The sequence below is a fragment of the Cryptomeria japonica genome, chromosome 1 (genome assembly GCF_030272615.1).
Source record: "Cryptomeria japonica chromosome 1, Sugi_1.0, whole genome shotgun sequence".
In the NCBI taxonomy this organism is placed as follows: domain Eukaryota; kingdom Viridiplantae; phylum Streptophyta; class Pinopsida; order Cupressales; family Cupressaceae; genus Cryptomeria; species Cryptomeria japonica.
The window spans coordinates 344,349,844-344,372,716 of NC_081405.1; the positions used below are offsets into that span (position 1 = coordinate 344,349,844).

Below are 22,873 nucleotides of genomic sequence, written 5' to 3' on the forward strand. Positions count from 1 at the left end.
ATTTTTGCTTCCTGGCTTAGCATCATCAACTTCTCTAGGCAAATCATCATCCATCGTGTTTTTTAAGGGCTTTTCTTCCTTAACATAATCTTGCCTTAGCACAATTTTGAAGGAACTATGCTGGTTTTATGATTTTCGCCCTAGACCCTCAGCAAGGGTCAGGAGCGACTTTTGGTTTTAGACCTAGCCCTTCATCCTTTAGACTCCAAATTGCCTCTAAGGCATAACACATTGCGTCCTCCTTCCATCCAAGCAAGATTTTGTCTTAATTCTTCAAATAAAGGAGAGAAACTTAGAAATTCGCCCTAGACCCTGAGAGAGGGTCAGGAGCGATTTTGATAATTGCCTTCAAATCTTGCATTCTTAACATTTCTTCTTCACTTTGAGGCAATTTAAACATCATTTCAAGCTCATGCCTAGGCTTAGATTTATCCAAACTCGAAGAAAAATGTCCAATATTAGGCTTTTCACCTTGGGCCCTCAGCAAGGGTCAGGAGCGATTTCTCAAACCTGGCTTGATTGCTTCCTCGTTGATTGTCCAGGTTATATTCAATGGGTAAAACACACTTGCTTTCACCTATTCCAATTATAAAAATCACTTTGACTTTGCAAGAAAATGTGCCTTTTGAAAATTTCGCTCTGGACCTTCAGAGAGGGTCAGGAGCGAATTTTGCCCTCTAGACCAAAATGGTTCACTTTTCATCATGAAATGTCTCTGCTAATGAAGATTTCATCTTGTTTCACGCTATGAATAAAAGTTCAAGTCCAAGAAAGGTCTAAAAATGTGCATATAAAGAATTTCGCTCTGGACCCTCAGAGAGGGTTAGGAGCGACTTTTACTCCTCTTGGGCAAAACTCCTTCAATTCATCATCTTCAATCAAGTCTGGACACTTTATCACACTCATTTCATCCTCCACCATGCCTTTGGTATCTCAATTTGACCAAACAAGGTCAGGAATGACTCCAATAAGTTTTTCCGCCCTGGACCTTCAGAGAGGGTCAGGAGCGATTTTGATGATTCCAACAAGATCCTACATCATTTCAAGTTAAAACTCCTTCAGGTGGGTGGAGAAAGTCATTCATTTTCCATTTATGCCCAACACTTGGTCCTTTTTCACTACCAGATGAGGGAAATCAAAATTTCGCCCTGGGCCCTCAGCAAGGGTCAGGAGCGATTTTTCCCTTAGCCTTCAAAATTCATCATTTTTCATGCCTTCAAGTCTTCAAAAGCATCAATTCACGTCCAATCATCCCTCCTGGAGACCCTGCACAAAAGAAATTAGAAAAGTCAGTGACAAATATGCCTTAAATAACATTTTCGCCTTGGACCTTCAGAGAGGGTCAAGAGCGATTTCACCCTTTCTGGCTAAATTATTCAAAATTTAAGTCTCCAATCACTTCATAAAGCAGAGTTAGGTCATTCTCAAGGCCAGGAACCAGTTAGCAAGCCTTCTCAAAACAAGAATTTGTGTTTTAGGATGAAGTTCGCCCTGGACCCTCAAGAAGGGTCAGGAGCGACTTCTCTATTTCAAGGCATCATTTTGCTTTCAAAAAAATCATCAAAACTTCCCCAGGCAAGAACACACCAAAATCCTCTTAAAACATCTCAACACTTAGCCAAAATTGTGAAGGAAATCCAGCCTACAAGGTTTTTCGCCCTGGGCCCTCAGCAAGGGTCAGGAGCGAAATTGGCATTATCAGGCTCTTGATCTATTTCCTCACTTATTCAACTTAGCCCACTAGACTCACTTTCTTCACTGACTGTGTTTAACTGACTTAGACCAGGAAACAACTGGACCTTACCGTAAAAACCTTCAATCTAGACCTATCCTGAGACCTATTTGACTCCCCTGACAGGCTTACCTTATTTCACAATCTCAATTCTTCAGGAAGACACTTAACAATTTTCCAAAATTTGATTGGACTTAGTTTGAATAACGCCAAAAGGGACCCTTAAGGTTTAGCCCTAGCCCAGACAAGCCACTTACTCACTCAAAACCCTTAAAGCAGAGAGAAGAACAAGCAAAACAAAAGCCAAAAAGAGGGGGTCCCCATTCTAATGGGGCGATGTGTGAAATGGTCACAACAGGTACTAACTATGCTAAAAAATATCTAACCTTAATTACTCAACCACCTCTACTTCATCAAACATCAAGCATTGACCTTTAAAGTGTTCATTTTACTTAGCAAGGACATCTTCACCTTAGATGACCCTGGAGGGTCCACTGACTGAGCAAGGGAGAGATTGGGTTTTGGAGGAGGCACTAACTAGAAAAGTTCAGACTTTTGAGGGGTCGTTGATTGTCAGTTGAGAAAGTTCAAACTTTCTAGGGGTCGCTGACGATAAGCTAAAGGTCGGGTGGGGGATTTGGGGGATCATTGACTGTAACTTAGCCAAACTTTGATCGAAAGTCACTCGCCTTGCCAACTCAAAGGGTCCTTAGTCATTGTTTGAAGCCTTCTTCACAGTCTAAGTCTCCATACTACATCAATGATTTCAATCTCATAGCAATTCATATTCTTGATTCTAATATCTTCATCTCAGGTGATAATCACATGAAATGGTCATCATCTATCACCCATAGTCAAGGTGTTGAGGCACAATCCACTCAACTTCATCTCATCTAAAGGCAGTAGTATCTAAAGGATTGAACTACTGCCTGACCTAACTAAAACCCTCAAAACTAAAGCAAAAGAGGGGGTCCCCATTTGAGATGGGGCGATGTGTGAAATGGTCACAACACTACCTTTCCACTGTGGAGGGGAGGTAACATATATGAGGAGAACAAGAGGCCTAAGGGTCCATTCAAGTTGGGTAACCCTGGATGGGGTTGGGGAGCTGAATTGCGGGTGTCATTCCGTGCTCTTGGGCTTGGTGGACAGCTTCGAGGTGCCTTGTAGGATTTCCTAGGGTGCTTCATAATGTGGATAGGTTATTGGGGAAAGCTTAAGAGAATTACGCATGTACATTATGAATATTATTGAATTGATTAGAATCCTATATTTAACATTGTTGAACTATATGCTTATTTATTTTGTGATAACTAACCTGGTGGCAGGCTCTAAATCAAGATACTAAGTTGACAATTTACATTCTTGTGCATAATCAGAACCCTATTTGGGAATTCTAGAGAAAATTGAGTAAGTCAATAGGGGGCATTACAAAAATCCAACCCATCCACAACCAAACAGCTTGACTTGGCACAACCCCAAAAAGACATGCTGGTTTTCCATGCAGACAATGCCAAGATAGATCCCACCACTGCCTCCAACAAAAGATATTAACCCCAAACCTTACAGAAGCACATGTAGCCACAGCCATAATTTTGACACAAGGAATCAATTCTCTACAGCTCTGTTACTCATATTTTTTACAGCACACATTCGATCACAACTGAACTGTCACATGTAGTTATGCATTCAACTAGAGAGGAATTTCATATCTCTTATACATTTCATGTAGGCATAGGGAATGCGTTGAGAAACCAAACCCCCATACAAAAAATACATCACAGTCGAAGGAACTAGAAAACCTTAACTATCAAGTCAGAATACTACATACTCAAGTAAGCAATGGTGAAATACTAAAACAAATCTGTCAATATCACTCTCAAACACACGCTAATCTTAGTACCCTTAAAACCAATCAAATTGAGGTTAACAAATTGTATGCATGTGTACGAAACATGTGAATAATGCAAACCATAACGTATTAAAACAAAATTAATTTGGTACAGTAATGGAACAACTACTGGATTCACCAAAACCAAAGTTCTTTTGAGTAAACATAAGCAATTTGCTTGGCTGGAGATAAATAGCCAACGTAAGCTCAGGAATTGTTCCATTAAACTCTGGCTCGGTATTTCTTTTAGAGATGCACCTAGGAGTTCAAACTCCAGTGCAGAAGGCTTGCAGGGCATTAGAAATGACAAACTACTAATGAGACAAAGCAGCTTGTCCACAGCCAAAACCTCAATACTTGTGATTTTCACATGATCATAATGGTCACAGATGATAGCAAGACAATTATATCAATGCAAATAAGAACATGCTTAGGCAACAGGAGGCCTTAGCACATGATCCTGAGATATGTCAACTGCAGCTGGAGGCATCCATTGCCACATTGCCAGTCCGGGATAACCAGGAATTGGGACAGTCTTGTTCTTTGCTGCTTGACATTGAGCTGCAAATGCATGAATTGCGGCTGGATGTGCCATGAACCCTGGAGGCATTGTCATCATAGCCTTTATTTGTTGTTCTAAGACTTCCTTTTCTGCTTTCAATCTTGTCTTTTCATCACGTATCTCATTTTTCTCTGTCTGTAGAATAGAACAATCCAGGCTAATTAAATTAAAGTTCAGTTGAATGAATCACTGAAGTTCACACCCATAAGAGCTATTGATTTGTAGTACATACATAAGCCTTCCAACCTACAATCATGAAATAGAAAGCTACAGAGAAGAGTAACCATTTTGCTGCTAAGTTGGGAATCCTGGGAAGGAAACTTAAAAATAGCTTGCCTTCATTTCTTTAATAGCTTGCCGAAGTTGTTCGTTTGATTTTTTCATCTTGCAGGCCTCATCCCGTAGTTGATTCACAGCAGAGATGGCATCACATAAGATTGTAGATTTATCTGTCTTTGGAGGACAGTCTGGTTCCAATAAAGCACTTAGCTCCAAGAACCTGCAACCACCAGCAACCAGAGGTAACAAAGTTCACTAATAAATGGTTTCCATGTAAAAATATTATATTGGAGACGCATAAAAAATTGGAGGATGTTCTACACAGAAACAAGAAATCATAAATGTGTATGATGAAAAAGAACCTGTAAAAGTTTAAAATCCATGACTTGTAAATAGACAAAAGCAAACCTGTCGTTTAACCTATCCCTTCTCATCTTTTCTCGGCAAGCTTTCATGCCAGATTTGCTACAAGATTCATCTCGTGACCTGCTGAAAGCAAAACATGACAACTATTTTTTATCTGCAGAATAGTTAATGCTACATTTTATGCCATTGATAATTCTAAATTACATCTCAAACATAAAACATCCAACATACAACCATTTAATGTGACTTCTTAATTGCAACACATGTTTCCGATCATATCAGTATTGGAACTTATGTAAAAACAGAAATTCTTTCTGCATTTAGATTTCCACGCAAAAATATAAATTACTCATCAGTCAATACATGTCATCAGTATAGTCATTTTTATTAAGAACTTTGAACATATTGATGATCGTCACTGCATATTCAGTCTCAAAAACAAAAATACAGATACTGTCCTAATTAAGAACTCAATACATATAGGCAAAATAATGAAAACTTGACAGACTCTGGTTCAGAAAACTTCTGCAACTAAATAAAATCAAACAAGATGTTCTTGCTGAATCATAACAATACATATATAACATAGCTATTGTAAATTAAGCATGCATAATTAATTTGCAATGAATCAGTTTGTGTTCTGTTCCAAAACTACCAGAATCACAAAAGTATATAATATGCATTTTTCACATTTTGATTGATCAATAATATCATCTCTCCTTGTGTTTTCTCCCTTAAAATCTCACAAATAGTATCAGAGCTGGAGAGCTACTAGATTACAGAAGCATCAGAGTATAAGGTATGGAACAGAGGGCAATCTTTGATATACATCTGGAGCTAATAAAAAAACCAATAGCGCAGAGACAATTAAATTGTGACGAGCTGAAGAGATTTTCAAATAGGAAAAAAGGCCACCAAACCAGGAGACAACACAATTAAGAAGTTAAGCATAGAAGGCAGTTAGAGATTCCAAGTACGGTTCAGTCTCAAAGAAATTCATCTCAATATCAGTGGATACTCCTTAGAAGATTCTGAAAAATTCAGACCCAAAAAGTTTTCAGACAATTCTGAATAAGGCACCAGAAATGTGGACCAGAACAGACACAGGAGAGCCGTCATAGTCTGAAAAGAATAGACTGAAACAATCTATTTATGCAGATGACAAGACACTTTATTTTGTTATATATATCAGGATATGCTGAAGACACCAAAGACGCATTGCAGAAAATTCTTCAGTGTTCAAAATCACAGAGAAGAATGCTAAAGAAATTTCCTCCATGGTTGAAATTTTCTCAAGAAAAAATTGTCAGTCACAGGTTTGTTTTTGGGTTTGCTGTGTGTTTTCAAAATCAAGACATGAAATTTGCTGCCACATTTGCTCTGAACTTGGTAGAATCGGGTCTTCTCTCCCTAAATACAACAAAGTTACAAATCATTTCCCATACAGAAACTAAGATTAGAACAAAGATGATCTCAGTTATAGATATGCATTGATCATTTGATGATGTTTTGAAATTACAGACCCTCCACACCCTAGATGCCAGAGGTACAGTGTATCCCTTGTATTACTTCCTGAAAAAATAAGTTTTCTGTTTATTTAAACATCAAATTACATAGTCGATCTGACCAAATTAATAAAGGCATCACGCTCACATAACCTAAATGGCTATAATTTCCAAGAATATTAGACAAGATAGAGAAAATTTTGTTTGAGAAAACAATGTTCAAGAGTGTTTTGCTGGGATGCAAGAAGAAATCTGTAAGTGATGATTCTTGTTTGTCATCACTAGTGGAATCTAGAGATCGAATGGTATCAGAGCAGTTCATTTGATTGGGAGAACCAGTTGCGTGCATTTGAAAGGTTAAGCCCTCCACAAGATTGAGTGGAAGCAAAAACTTTGTACCTTTTGAGCACAAAATTGGAAGAAGCGAGTGGTTATTGACAATGATAATGGCAAGGGAAGATGAGGAAGAAGTTTGATTTAGGAAGTTGGCAGAAGATGTTGCAATGATTTCCAATGTTGAAGGGAAGGAACATAGACAAGAAATCATGACGGTAGTCTTAGAGTCTCTTGACAGCCAAGTTGGGAACACCAAAGGCACCTGATGAAGAAAGAGAATCTGAAAACCAGAGTAAGAGCAAGGAGAGCCTTCATCTACTAGATTCTTCAAAGCTAAAGCAAACATCAATATTCAGCCTTATGATGGCGAGATTAGTGCAAAGAAGGTTGATCAATGGGTGTACAAAAGGTGATGATGGCTCCTATGGTGAAGAGAAGGTCACTTAAATCTTCCATATCAAGATCCAAGTAAGAGGCAAGAAAGTGGATGCTATGTTTTATTTGTGCTCACAAGTAAAACCTCATTTCTTCTAAGTTGGTTAGTGAACCCGATTTGGATCTCTTGGATCATCCCCATCCATATGGATTAAGATGGATGAAGAAAAGGGTAGAGATGAACATAAGCAAGCAACGAGTTGTACTTTGGACTTATTCCTAAGTTCATGGATAAAATCTAGAAGGATGCTGCTTACTTTAAAAGAAAGAATCGGTATATCAAAACAGTGCTGAGATTGGACTGCACTCTCATGGAGGTAATGACCATTGGGTTTAGTGAAGCTATCTAAGACTTGTGCAAATAGGTTTCCTTTCAGTTTCCATGATGTTTTAATTAGAACAATCAAGAGACCATTGAGTCTTTGGTTCATATCAGCTTGAAGGGCTTTTTTCCAAGCAAGGCCAAGTTGAGTTTCAAAGAGGAACTGATGAAATGTTTTCCTCACTTGGTGAGTACTTGAGCTTTTGGACCAAAATTATCCCTATGGTGGAGGTATGATCCATAAATTGGATCAGAGAAGTTGGACCATTAGGGTTAAGTGTTGTCACTGCAGTTGCAAGAGGTTGTGTTAAGCTTTGTGATCAAGAGTTTGTCATCATTTGAGGCAATAAACTGTAGATAGGATTGTATTTTTTGTCAAGGAAATGTTTGGAGTGAACTAGAGCAGCCTAGGGATAACTTAAAAGAGAAATTCAGCTCTTTAAACTATGCGGAAAACCAGATTGAGCGAAATCACCAGTTTGCATAGACAACATCTTTGTCATCAACTGCAATGAAAACATTTTCACCTCCTAGCAGAAGTAAGAAATTCATTGCAGTGTGAGCATGGCATGGAAAATGAAGAGATTTGACGTTTGATCTTGCCTTCTTGACGTTTGTGTTTGCTGCCAATCTATAACACTACCCATCCTAATATAAGTAGAATATAATAGTATATACTATATACTAGATAACTATAAATGAAGATCAAAGGATGCTTTATTCAAAGGTAGTGCTTGTAAATTCTAATTGTAGGTTAGGGAGGATCATGTATCAAATCAGAATGCCTTCCCTAACTAAAAGAAGCAAGTTTGAAGTGTTCAAAAACTGCCAAACAGAAAACAACCAAATCCTAACAACTACCCACAAGCCAACAAGTCAATAACAAAAAGTCAAGCACAAACATATCAACAAAACATAATAAGTTAATTTTAAGGACTACAACATCCCTCTCAAAAAGAAAAGTCAAATTCCTGGCCAACAAACAAAAAACAAAATTTAAAAATAATACAAATCAAGTAATATCATGAAAAAATTTCCAAGTTGGTGGATCTAAAGAGGAATATGGGCCTCCATGTTGATGTTTTGCTTGTTCAATGAGGAAAATTGAATCATAACATAAATGTTCCAAAACAAAGTATGGGCAGAAAGCCACCGAATGTGGAGTTGTCAACATAACCAGCTTGAGTTATGAGGCAGCTTGCTTGAGTTCTACCTTTGAAGAATTGTTTCCGAAGACAAGCTTCCAAAGAATGTATGGTTCTTTTTAATTTTTAGTGATTGTGTTAGTATGTTTTGTTTTTAGTACAGTAGACCCTAAGAGGGGTGTTAGAATGTAAGGCTTACCTTTGTAATAAAGTGTTAGTATTGTTATTTTTAGCATTTAGAATCTAGAATAGCTGTCAATGTTATGTTTGTCAGTTACATCTCCCAAACTCTAAGATGAACCTCACTGTAATTGTCACTCCAATATCTAATAGAATAATATTGTGTCCTATGTTTTGCACCATGGCCAATGGTTTTGAGGGTAGAGCTAAGCTGTCATAACCAATAATCAAACTTCTCATGTCACTTACCAGGCTTCTTTCCATTTATTATCTGCCTCATATCCCCCTAAAGCCTGTAAAGCATCTCTTTATGACCCGGTCACAATGATACATCCTCAACATGAAGATTGCTCCAGCTTGGATTACACATACACACGCATGTGCCCACACACATATACCATATGCAGTTATAAAATTAGCTAGCTCAACCTTTACAAGGATTATGGAGTTCTACCTTGTCCAAGAACTATTTACAAAGAAAAGCTTCCGAAAATATATAGTTCTTTTTAATTTTTGTTAATTGTGTTAAATTGTTTTGTCTTTAGTACAATAAGCCTTAAAAAGGGAGTTAAAATATAAGGCTTAAGCAATATGCTAGTATTGCTAATGCTATATTTAGCATTTAGAATCTATGACAAGCATCATGTTTATCTTTGTTGGTTACATCTGCCAAACTCTATATAAGGAGGTGAACCTCATTGTAATTGTTACTCCAATATCTAATAGAATAATAGTGATCTAATTTTTGCAACATGGCCAATGGTTTTGAGGGTAGAGCTAAGTTTCCATAACCAATAATCCCTCCATTACGGTCATAAGATGTTAGGGCTTATCATCAATAGTATAGACACCATGTCACCAGCATGAGCCATATATCACATTTATCTCATTCATAATATCCTCCTTTATGCTTTCTAAACACATTTATAACAGCACCCTCATTGTCCCCCAGTCCCATAGATCCTATGACTTCTGGACATTACATGGCTCTAAGGCTTATGTCGATCATTGCATTGGCATATCATTTATAATTTGGAAATACTGTTGTTTAAAAGCCATTAGCATACAACACACAGCATTATTCATGCATCATAAGGCATCACTGTGGCACACAAATCAACACCATTCAGCATGAACCTTCATAATTTCTAGAAATTAAAATGAATATAGGGATGGAAACACTGTACATCATAAAACGTCATTTCATAATGAAACATAACTTTATTCAACATTTGCTGGGCCAGAATGCATTATATTATCATATAAATATTAATTTTGACTAAATGATAAGGGGCAGTCCTCAGGGGATCCAACCAAAAAGTCGTATTTTATGACAAGCAATAGCTCTACACCTAGCAAACAAAATCATACATGTAAAATGCAAGCACCATATTTTTACAGCCAAGAAAAGAAAGAAAAATACCTTTCGACACAAGCTTCTGCACCCTAATGAGGGAATCAGAAACATGCTTAACAAATGCACACCAGGAGCATCCACTTCATGTATGAAGATTTGAAATTAAGGTTTTCAGGTACTTGTGTATTTTCTTGGTGAAATTGGGCAGTCATCTTATGAAAGAAAAGGTCTAGTTTGGTCCCATGTATCCATCATGGGCACTATTAAAGAGATGTTCTAACTTCTAACTAATAGATGGTTTCCTATCGTGTTGCAGTGCTGTCTGTGAGCCTCATAGTATTTATTGTTTTTGTGTGGCTTTCGTAGAGGGCTTAAAGCCTTTCTAGGTGATTTTATTATAACATGGCTCTGTCTAGTTCAATCATCTTAAATACTATTTCAGATCAAATGTACCATATTCATGCTGATCTGTAGATTTATTCAACCTTTTGTCATTGTAACATGCATAAACAATTCAAAATTCTGCAGAATAATTGAATTCACTGATATGATGTTTCCTGGTTATCTCTTACAAGTCTTAAAAAGACGAATTCATGCTAGACAGAAAACAAATAGACAATATTCAATTACTGATATACAACCACCTTATTCCTGAACAAATGGTCAATAAATTGATTATTAATATGCCTATTCTTTATTGTATTGAATTCTGCTGGAATCAAGGTCATAATATACCATGATATAGTCCACGTGATGAGGAGCAAATACAAAATAGACAGTTCATGATGCAAATAGAATATGGGAAAAACATAGTAGGTAAATGATATTAAAATTAGATTCTATTTTTAAAATATTTGGAATCCTTCTAAAGAATCTTTAGATTCACCAAACCAAACAATTGCAAATGGCTGTTACAAAAGTATCTTTTGATAAACAGATGACTGCTTGCAATTTCCATTTAACTCTATAAAATAGAAACACATAATTGAAATATGCATTATAAGCCTACATTTGGAAACAATCAAAATATGTGATATAATTCGATGCACAAAGAATCTTAAAAACTGAAAATTGTAAAATATGAGCAGTCATCAAGAGAGAAAATAGAATATATCATAACTAGGGTCCTTCCTGATAGAAAATGAATGTCGCTTTTTGGAGAAAAGGGGTAGTTAAACAATTGAAGTGATCAATCTGAGTATTACCTCTTTCTAGGACACAACTTTTCTTGATCCTCTGTATCATTTCTGAAACTGTTACCTTTGTCACTGGCAAAGCATAGCAGTAAAAAGGAAAACTTAGTGACTGAACAAAAGATAGTCAACAATTAAAGCAATATTCTCTATGATATTTCATTCAGCTAAGAAAATTGACTAATCTATAATGAAAGATAATTAAAGCTCGAGAAAATTCTTTATGAATACAGAATGTTTTCCCTACAATATTCCGAAGAAGCACCTTTCAGCAGTAGTTAAACATCAACTATACATCAGATTTGCACACTAATACCTTTTATAATTAGTAATTCCGATTTACTTCAACACAGTTCCCAATTTTTATCACTATATAATTAGTAATTCCAATTTACTTCAACACAGTTCCCAATTTTTATCACTATATAATTAGTAATTCCAATTTACTTCAACATAGTTCCCATTTTTTATCACCAAGTATATATTGCTAACTATCCAAAAATGAATTAATTGTCAGAATGATTGCAAACTATATTAATATTCACTTGTTGAAACTTGACTGTTAAAACTTGAATCCTGCTTACATTAACACATCTTCAACTCCCTTATATGAGAACTTTTATCTTTTACTATAGCATAAAATAAAAAAAATTGAGTTGAACTCAAGGTTCAGCTTTTTTTACATGATTTCCTGTTTCAATTCTTTTCCCCAGCCTAACAAACAGTCTAGAAACTTTCATCAGATTGATCCACAAAAATTAAGCACAGACTTCTTGCAACTCCAAATGTATTATGGATACATCTATAAATCCATCTCATTATATATGTTAGCGCATTATCATAAACGCTCCATGTGTGTCTCATTGTCTGACTATCCAAAAAGGAATTGACTGTCAACAAAGTCACAAGACAAATAAGAATTCAAGGCAATGCATGCATTGACTTACTAGAATTGGGATAAAATTTGTCATTGACAGTGCTAGAATTAAAAGTATGATTACATTCACACATCTTTAACTCCATCTTATGAAAGATTTTCATCCTTTGTTAAAGTGAAAATGATGCAGCATGAAGAAGAACCCTGCCCTCAAACTTCACATACAAATCATCAACAAACACTGTTAACAAGCAGAGACTCTCTGCTAATAACAAATTCAGAATATAACATAATAGAAAATACATCCATATATTCAAAGTGAAACCACTGGATAATCACATTACAAGAATGGCCTTCATGGCCTCACAATCCAAACAAACATTCTCACATTCCCCTGCATTCTCTATTCTACCCATGGACTCCACAAGCTCTCCATTCTCTCGTTAATGGCAACCCCACACTATCCCAACCTTCCTGGACGCTGCCAAACTCTATTGGCCACGCTACTTGCTACCCTGCCCAACACCCAGCACCTCCTTTTCCATTTTTTCTCTCCCCAGCCACACTTCCACTTCATTTCTCTTCACCACTACCCCCTACACCAATCCTTGATCCTCCTTAAATTGCCTTCAATTGCTTTTCTAACAAACTGCAGCAGCACATGGCCAATCATAAGTGCTTGGGAAGATTCTCTGAATTCTATGAGCATGCCAATAATATATATATCCCATTATTACATACCCCAAAACAGAAACTTTCAAAGCGTTATGCATAACACCTGAATTGTTTCAGAAATCTTTCAAGCATGGTGATAATGTCTCTTTTAAGGACTGATGCATTCCTTCAAATTATAACTTTCCCAAAATCAATAGACACGTAGACCTTCCATATTCATGCATTGGTTTCTCACTCATTTCCAGCTGTCAAAGAACGATCCCTCGTATTAACATTCAATGAATGTCCATATCATGTTTTTGTTGCTCCCATTTTACCACGTGTAGGCAGATGCTCCTGCATCAGACCACTCAGTAGAAAGTTTGTGAGCATAAACTCACAAAAGTGGAGTTGAGTGATAGAATCACCCTTTTAGATTGCGAACAATCTGCAGCGAACTCCATCGCTGTGGTAATTGCATATGAAATTATTTCTTTTTCCTCTTCTTCCAACATTTTGTCAGGACAACTGTCACCTTTCTCTCGCAATTTTGGTTACCACTCTTACCTCCTCTCATTTTGTATTCACCATATCCTGTCCGTCTTGGCCAATGGTTCTCTCCACTCTTCTTCTCCTTTGTGGGATCCAACCCACCATCAACCAATCTCCTCCACCAAATATCCTTTCCACTCTTCCTCTCTTTTGTGGATTTGAATCCACCATGAACCGACCACCTCCACCAAGTTTCACCTGCACAATCTTTTACAACTTCCACCAACAAATAGGCAACATCTTTATTCCACCTTGTCACCACACAATCCTCTTTTTCACTTACTTCAACACACAGATCCATCTCAAATTCTTTATTAAAAGTTTATAAAAATTTACCTCCTCATCATGCTTCTAAAATTTGACTTTATCAAAGTTATCAACTACTGCACTTATTTCCTCTGTCTCTTTACTCTCATCTACATCAGAGAACACATAAAAATTTGATTTTACTTTACCTTCTGCTGCAACCTTTGTCCCACCTGAAATCAGCTCTTCCCATAATCTATCAACCGCTTCAATATGCTTCAACAAATCTTCCTGCTCAACTTCTTCTTAATTAGCTTTAGCAAAACCATCAGATTCCTCTTTTACTGCAATATCATCCTTCATCTCAAATTCACCTTCCAAGAAGCTATTGATTCTTCTAATCTCCTCTTTCAAGATGGCATCCTCATCTTCATTAATCTGCTCCTCAAACAAGGGGCCCTCGAAGTGCATCATCTTAGCTTCCCCATCTTGGCTTGTCACAAAAACTACCGTGTCTTCTATACCTTTACCTTCTTCAAGCATTTCTTCAATCAAACCTTCATCTTCAAACCTATGACTAAGCATGATGTCATTATTGTTGTCCTTTGCACTGCTCAAATCTGCAACACTTGATGTTGTCACCTCTTCAAGATAACTCTCACTTCCCTCTCTAGTTTCTTCTAAACCGAACTCTAAAATTTTATTCTTATTTCTGATTTGTTCAATTAATATGTACACTCTATTCATGAGATCCTTCATCCCATTTTGCACCATCTCTTTCATATTTGCAATCTTATTCTTCTCATTGATTTTCTCCTCCTCTTTTCCAACATCACTATGTCTTTTAATCAAAATTCCAAAAGTCTCTTCCATTGTTTCTTCTATCTCATCAATCATACATGCTATTTTTCTTATCTCTATTATTTTTTTATGAAGTCTACAGAAATTGATTCTCTCTTCTAAGTCCAAAATCCGAACTCTTGGTCTCACATCTATCCCTTTCATTGTGTTACAAGAAATACTTACTTTACCTCGATCTTCTCTTTGCTACTCAAATCTTCAAATCCTCAATCTCGCACATGTAAACTACCTCACATTCGGCGATCTGTTTACACTTGGAGGAGCCTCAACTCCTCAAACCCTCTAAAAAGTTCTTGCAAGTTGCATGTACGCATGCAACAAATCTCTCACACAATCCAACCCTCAGGGCCTGGTGCAAACTGCCTCCAATCGGCGCTTCTGCCTGCACACTCAAGAACTCCCGCTCTGCTACCACTGATGCAGCACGAAGAACCCTGCCCTCAAACTTCACATACAAATCATCAACAAACACTATTAACAAGCAGAGACTCTTTGCTAATAACAAAATCAGAATATAACATAAAGAAAATGCATTCATATATTCAAAGTGAAACCACTGGATAATCACATTACAAGAATGGCCTTCATGGCCTCACAATCCAAATAAACATTCTCACATTCCCCTGCATTCTCTATTCTACCCATGGACTCCACAAGCTCTCCATTCTCTCTTTAACGGCAACCCCACACTATCCCAACCTTCCTAGACGCTGCCAAGCTCTATTGGCCACACTACTTGCTACCTCGCCCAACACCCATCACCTCCTCTTCCTTTTTTTCCTCTCCCCAGCCACACTCCCCACTTCATTTCTCCTCACCACTACCCCCCTACACCAATCCTTGATGCTTCCTTAAATTGCCTTCAATTGCTTTTCTACCTAACTGCAGCAGCACGTGGCTAATCATATGTGCTTGGGAAGATTCTCTAAATTCTATGAGCATGCCAATAATATATATATCCCATTATAACATACCCCAAAACAGAAACTTTCAAAGCGTTATGCATAACACCTGAATTTTCAGAATCTTTCAAGCATGGTGATAATGTCTCTTTTAAGGAGTGATGCATTCCTTCAAATTATAACTTTCCCAAAATCAATAGACACGTAGTCCTTCTTGTTGTGACCTACTCACACATCACCCCATCCAAGATAGGGACCCCCTACCTTTTAGGCCCTTTTGGTCGTTTGGTTTTGGTTTTTTTGTGGGTTTTGGTGGCAGTCTCGTTAGTCTCTCGGTTTTGCGAGTGTTTGGAGGTCGATTTGATTAAATCTGCTTTTCGTTTGAGTGATTTTGGTGAAGTCTAGGGCCTGTTTTGTCAATTTTAGGGTTTTTGCCTTTAGTCCTAGATTTTTGGGGTTTTTTTTAGGGTTTTGGAAAAACTAAACATACAAATGGAATCAGGACCCTTCAAGGAACCTCCCAGTAAAATTTGAGCCAAAATGGAGCAACTTCCTATTTTTAGAAAGTTCCTATTTTTCAGGGATTTTACCGAGTCCCGGAATGTCGTCATTTTGTTGTCACGTCCCCTCCTATATACTCTTATTTTGATACTTAGTTGTGTTGATGCCTTAGATGGATACTGGTTTCTGAAACAATGATTTTGATGCCCTACAAGATTTTGGTTTTGCTAATAGTGGTATTTGATTTAACAATGATGCCCTAAATGGTATTGAATGCTAGAAACAGTGGTTTAGCCTAAATGATGCCCTAGTTGAAATTGCTTTATTTCTTATTTTTGAATATTATAAATATATGAAATGTTGTGATGTTTCATTTACGTAAAGTAATGTTGTAACTCATCTTTTGATTTAACGAATATAAACATTAAGGTTGAATTGTCGAGATGTCGGACTAACTACTCTAGTTTGGACAAGTGGATGCAAGAATGACTTGGCCTCCAAGAAGAAGGGGAAAAGATATCACCGGGAAAGAGGGAAGAGAGATGGTTATAGTCAATGATTGTATGGTATACAAAGACTGGTATGTACTACCTGGTGTCAGTTAGTGTGACCTTGTCAACCTAGGTTTCCCTACTAGGACCATGGGAAATATGTATGTTAGTGTCTCCGACTTGCTCCATGCTCGTTTGTTTAACCTTGGTACTGGCATTGCATTATCATTAAATGTACCTTCTAATATTGTCTAAATTAATACCTTTATTTAGAAATGTTTTCAACTTGAGAAGGTAGACTCCGTATATATTCACGTTTAAAATATATATTTTGATATATCTTGATCAATTGTTTTAATGATTCTAATAAAGGTTTAATATTTATTAAATTTAAATTGATTTTAAAAAGGAATATTTATTTACCTTTATTATTAACTTAATGTAATTATTAAAAAAAAATGACTTAGTTATCTTGATTTCTCTTTAACTTATTTACGCTTCTCATAAAATTTAATTCTATATAACATAAGTTCGTTTGGCGTTATAAGGTTTTATTACCAAGATTATTCGATACTCTTTATCGGGGAGTCATTCATTCTTTTCGAAGGAGATACCATATTAATTTTGGGGGTATGACTTAAGAGTTCGAAATTTTCTTTTCTTTCTTCCTGGGACGCGGAGATTGCTTTCCAGAACCATGACGGGAGATGGCAGATTTGGTGCAACTCCTCCGTTAAACATTAGGGTGGCGGAGCATTTAGGAAAGGAAAAACGATTCTTTGCGGGGGATATTAATTTGGTCTTCTTTCTTATTTTACTTCTTTCTTCTCCTTCTTCTTCCTTCAGCTCTATTCTTCTTGGCTGGACGGGAGAACTAACGGAACAGAAGGGGAAGGCACTGTATTTCCTGGTTCCTCTGTAGTGGAAGAAAGTGCATACCAGCCACCGTAGTAGCTAGAACTTCTCAGCCAGTCAAGCTGTTGCAATATTCTTCTTATTACAAGCACGTGGTCTCTCTGTCAACTTTCAATTTCAGTAAAGAAGCATATTACTGTTGCAATGAAGCATTGATAATGACTCGAAGAGCTCTTCAGTTTAGCGTAGTGTTCTCCTGAGGAAAACTTGCTAGATAAATTCCTTAAGCAGCTCAACAAAAGCTCTTTCTTCCTTTCTTTCTTTCTTCTTCTACATAATTGTTTTGAAAGAGACGTTTGGTGAAACTTACTACTGGTGTTTTATTGTTTATTTACTGTACGGTAGGGATTTTGGTTTCCAGCATTTCAGAAAATGAGAATATAATTAATGCAGAAAAGAGTGTCAACCTCACCAGTAAATTAGGAAGAATCCTTATGAGTTACTGTTTCTATTTTTTGTTAATAACCTAAGAGTGCAAGTCGGATAGGGTGGAACTGGCCCACATGTAATCTTGTAGACAAATCCTTGGCCAAGGTGCACTAGCTGCATGTAGTGCTTGTCAGTTCTGAGATTCCGAATACAGTCATAGTCAGGAAATTATACGAGTTAGCAGGTAGCTATAGGGTTTAATTTGATTACGGCTGTAGGATCTTACACTAGTTCCAGCATGACTTGACGTAACCATTTTCCTTTACCCTTACAGAGGGTCGGGCCACTTCAGTTAGAAGTGAGCAAGGGGGATCGGAAACGATCTAAAGATGGGTGGATAAAACCCTGGTGATATCTTTTTCCCCTCCAAGATTCAGAAAGAATTTAAAGATGAGAAAGTTTGCTAGAAAATAAATGAAAAGTACATTCTAAACCCTTCATCTTTTCCTTTATATAGAATTTAGTTGCAAACGTATTTTCTGTTCATGTTTCCAAGAACTAATGTTTATTTTGTTCAATGAAGAATATTTTTCTTCTTGCACTGTAATTTTGTTTTTATTATAAAAAAAAACATTGATGATGGCATCAGCTTTCATGTTCATTATTTTCTTTTTAAAAAAAAAGGGTAAGTAGCCGTTACTTGCTTTCCTGTTATTTAATGTTCTTTAACTAGCCGTTATATGCTTGAGTTTTTATGTATGTTATATTTGCCAAAAACCAAACTTACTATTTTTAGTAAGTTTCTATTTATAGTAAGTCATTATGCGTCCTGTTTTAGGGTCTAACACTAACATTTTTAAAAAGTTTCTATTTTTGGAAAGTTTGTTCTAACAGGACCATTCAAGCAAGGTGATGAAGATCAAGCATTCACGACTACTTCTAATTCCGGAAAGTCAGAAAGCAAACAGGGAGAGTCAGAAAATGGTTAAGTGTTGGGAGCCCATTCCTGAGGTGGAAAGCTCAAGAAATTTGTCTCTATCCAAGAAATCACCCCCAAATCCATATATGGTGGCCTGATTCGAAAGAAGCTCTGAAATCCACCTAAGTCCGCAAGAAGCAAATAAAGGATGGAATTCCCTCTTCAAGTCAAAAATCCGCCCCAAGCCAAGTACAGGCGCCAAAATGAAGCATGCATGGAGAGATGGAAAGTTGCAAGAATCCATGCCCAGGGTGAAACAGCGCCATGAAATGGAATTGGGCGCTAAATTTAGGTTGCCTTGGAATTCACAAAAAAATCAAAATTCCTCCTCTATAATGAAATTCCGCCCTACTCCTCAGGAGGGCGCTAAAACACACAAGGCATGGAAAGCAGGACAAATGATGAATTCCATGACCAAGGCAAAATCCCACCCAAGAAAGTCAAAGGGTGCCAAATCCAAGGGATGGTGGAAAGTCCAAACGAAGTATGAATTCCTCCACAAGCAAGAATTCTGCCCTAGGAGTTGGAAGGCCGCCAGAATGGAGTGGTCATGGAAGGAAGAAGAAATTGTGAATTCCTTCTCCTAGGTGAAATAGCACTTAGACACTATGGAGGGCGCCAAATTGAAGAGCTCTTGGAATGCCCAGAGAGTTAATGATTCCTTGGCCAGTGCAAAAATCCACCCCAAGCTAAGGGAGGGCGCTAAAGTTGATATGCCTTGGAGAATGCCCAAACCCATGAATTCCTCCTCCATGGAGAAATTGTGCCCTAGGGTTCATTAAGGCGCCAAAACACACAAGGCGTGGAAGATGGAGAAAATTCAAGATTCCAAGGAATGGAGGGATCAACGCCTTGGTTAATGAAAGAGATATCAGAATGACTAAGGCATGGAAATGATGAATTCCACCATGCAAAATGAATTCCATGCTCAGGATTAAAAACTGAAGAAATTTGTCTAAGGCATGAAAGTCCAAGGGTCAAGGAGGAATGAAAAGTAAAAATCCCCTCGTGAAAATTTTTGAATTTTCCATTTTTAGACACCGAATCTTATTAGAATCTATAAATTTTTATAGATTCGAAATCGTGAGGGATTTCTCTATCCAATGGACCCGGCTCCTAAATTTTAGGAAGATCCCTAAAAGATAGGGGATGTTGAAAAAACATGAAAATTCCTTCCAAAGCAGAAAAGGACAAGTTAGAATGGAAAATCAAGTAAATCTTGAAGAATCTGTCAATTTCCCTCCGAAATTTGAAAGAATGGAAAGTTAATGAGTTGGCGAAGGGAATCTTCCAAGTATGACGCATAACTTAGTGCATTAAGTGAAACTTCTAAATTAGAACTCACTCACAAGGGAAGTTTCTTTTGCATGGCGCAGTGATTGGGAAAGTATGATGCATAATAAATTCAATTGCTAAATTGATGCCTCCTAAATTAGCAGTATGATTTGAAGAATTCTATATAAGCATGGAGAGGCATTTCATTTCTCACATGCAGGATTCAAGAAAGAAGAATTGGAGAAGTTAAGAGAGGTCATACTTAGTCGATTTTTCATCATTTCCAAGGTGCTTTTCAGGATGGCGGAATCAAGCAAGACAGCTACCCTCACCAGGCAAGCAAGCATTGATCAAGGCGGAGATGAAAGGTTTCCTTCCTCGTTCCCAGATGAATTCTAGATGGAAAGAAATCAGCGATACAAATTTGGGCACATTCAATCTGGTTGCGTTCAAGATCAGAATGTTCGAGACAGCAGGGCATAGTCCGTCACCAACAGCTGTCAAATTTGTCAAGAGCGGAATTGTTGCGGCAGTTGGTTTTCTTCCTACTATTCAGTATCCAGACTTGATTTTGGAGTGTGCAAAGCATTATAATCCGGAGCGGAAGACAATTTCAACGTCAGATGGCAAGCTGCTAGCGACATTGACTCCAGAGTCAATTGGTGAGGCTTTCGGAATTCTTTCACACTATTCCATGACATACAGGACCAGCAGCAGAGCTAAAACAGTATATGAAGCAGGTCCTGCCAGGTGTGCTGACTTGATTAATAAACAGTGGTTGCTAAAGCCTAGGATGCATGCCTCCAAAATGCCAAAGACTCACTATCTTTGAGTTCAAGCATGAATATGTGGACCTGATAATGATGTTGAGCAGAGTAATGAGGTGTTCACATTCTGTGAACTTTGAAACATGGATGTTCTTCTACATAGGCGAGATCATGAATACAAATGGGCTAGTTAACTGGGCCAGATTGTTTGTCATTACTTGCATGAACAGCTAAAAAACTTAAAAGAGACAAAGTCTCAATCCTTCTTCATGAGCTCCTACCTAATCTATATGCTTGCGCGAAGGGGAGGATTTGATGGTCTGCCAAAAGTGGAATCATGGGTTGCGGACCAGCACAGCTGAAAGTGCATGTGTTATCCCCAACTGCATCTTCACAATGTTAGTTCTTACAGGCTGGCAAATGACACCTTCACTATGTACTTGACACGGCTTATGCAGAAGCAGTTGCACGTAAGGGTGTCGCTGCAAGCAAGAGCCTTGGTCCAGAGGTATGGAGCCACGTTCTTACAATTTCCTAGATTCATCTACATCAGGACGTGAGGATTTTCATTCCAGTCATACAAGTTGCCGAGGTATCCATCAGACAAGCTCATATTGCTAGAACTCATGAGACAGTTAACAACTTATGATCAATTACAGAAGAAGAAGAAGAAGAAGAAGAAGCAGTCTATTGAATTCCCAATTGTTTTAGGTGACTTCATGGAAATGTGCCCAGGTTTGGAAGCAGCTAAGAGTGCAGCAGAGGAGTTGGCATTCTATCGCCTGCCATTTTATACATCCAGGGCCCGGTATGATCCTTACCGCCAAGTGAGGTCCGGAGGAAAATGCATTCCAGATTGCCCCTTGACACCATCAGGATAAGTGAAATTTACTAGGTGTCGGATCAGGTGAAAGAGGATTCAGACTTGGTGCAACCTGAATTTGAGAGTGAAAGATCAGCCCATTCAGTTGCCAAACTGGTCAAAGCCCGAAATTGATGATTTGAATGTCCTGGCTAGACCGGTGCTGAAATTCACTAAGCACTAGGTTGACCGACAGATAAGGAAGTTGGCGGAAGGAAATGTTCATTTAACATATCAGCTAATGGGAAGTCTAGATTCCCACAGTGAAGCAACCGAAGGTTCTTCACAGGGCCAGGCAGGAGGGGAAATCCGGATTGATAAAGGGAAAAGTGCCCCAAAGAAACCAAGGACGGCAAGGAAGAAAGATATCCAGCAAGAAGTTCCACAAGAAGTTCAACAAGAGGTGCAACAGGAAGAACCTCCGCAAAAGAGAGCAAGGATAGAGAGGGAGCATTCACCGGCAAGTTCCTCGAGTGTACAGGAAGTAGAGATGTTTGCACATCTAGCGGGTCCACCTCCAGAAAATACTCCAGCACCAAATATACTCAGCGTTAACGCTTCACACGGACCCAATCAGCCAAGACGTCAAAGACAAGAAAGTTCTCCACACCAGGAAGAGACTCGTCAGGATAGCTTCATGGGAGTCATCCTTGGCGAAATGGAAGAAGAATCACAGGAGCAGGGGCACGCGGAAGTCCATGGTCACTCCATTCCCACTCCAGATTGGTTGATAGGAAGGCTGAGGAAGAAACCAGAAAAAGAAATTGATCCAGCTCGGGAATTAGAAGAATTGTTGAAAAAGATGGATCAACCAACAGAAAGGAAGGCTCCCTGGAAATTTTCTAAGGTTGTGAGGGATGAGTCTGGATCCCGAACCCTACACATTGTTGAGCCTACAGTGGATAAAGACAAGAACGAAATCAGGCAGGAGGATTATGTTATCAGACAGGTTGATCTTGGTCCTACTTCCACAGGACAAGTAATTGGAGACTTCGAAGAATCTTCCTTGGCCATGAAGGAAAAGATGCTGAAATCAAAGACGAAGTGTAAGAGGCTGAGGGAAGAAAATAGAGCTCTATACGAGTAAATCAAAAGTTTTAAAAGGCCACTCAGGGAGGCAGGTCCTTCATTCATTCCTCCTCCTTCCCTTCCTAAGGAACTTGTTGATGATGCGGAAGTAATTAGAGCAATGGCACAGAATTCTAAGGAATGGATAGAAGATGTTTACACTGAAGCCGGAAAATTCATCGAAGACCTGGCTCATCTTCATTCAAAGTTCGTAGCCTTCCTGAGAAGATTGGAGACACCGGAAGGATTGT

At 38.0% G+C, this 22,873-nt stretch overlaps 1 protein-coding gene across 11 annotated transcripts in view; it reads right to left on the reverse strand.

The window, feature by feature from the left end:
* Positions 1-3,690: 3,690 nt before the first annotated feature.
* LOC131043578 (transcription factor ILR3) overlaps positions 3,691-22,873 on the reverse strand; it is a 30,587-nt gene continuing 11,404 nt past the window's right edge. For 6 of the 11 annotated variants that reach the window (XM_057976801.2, XM_057976800.2, XM_057976799.2 and 3 more), the window contains 4 exons: positions 11,316-11,378; positions 4,873-4,953; positions 4,522-4,684; positions 3,691-4,320 (listed from right to left, as the gene is read on the reverse strand). In XM_057976801.2, coding sequence (XP_057832784.2) covers positions 4,054-4,320; positions 4,522-4,684; positions 4,873-4,953; positions 11,316-11,378 — 574 coding nt within the window. In that variant the 3' untranslated portion in view covers positions 3,691-4,053. The remainder of the gene's footprint in view (positions 4,321-4,521; positions 4,685-4,872; positions 4,954-11,315; positions 11,379-22,873) is intronic. The other 5 variants (XM_057976805.2, XM_057976804.2, XM_057976803.2 and 2 more) reach the window with 1 other exon arrangement.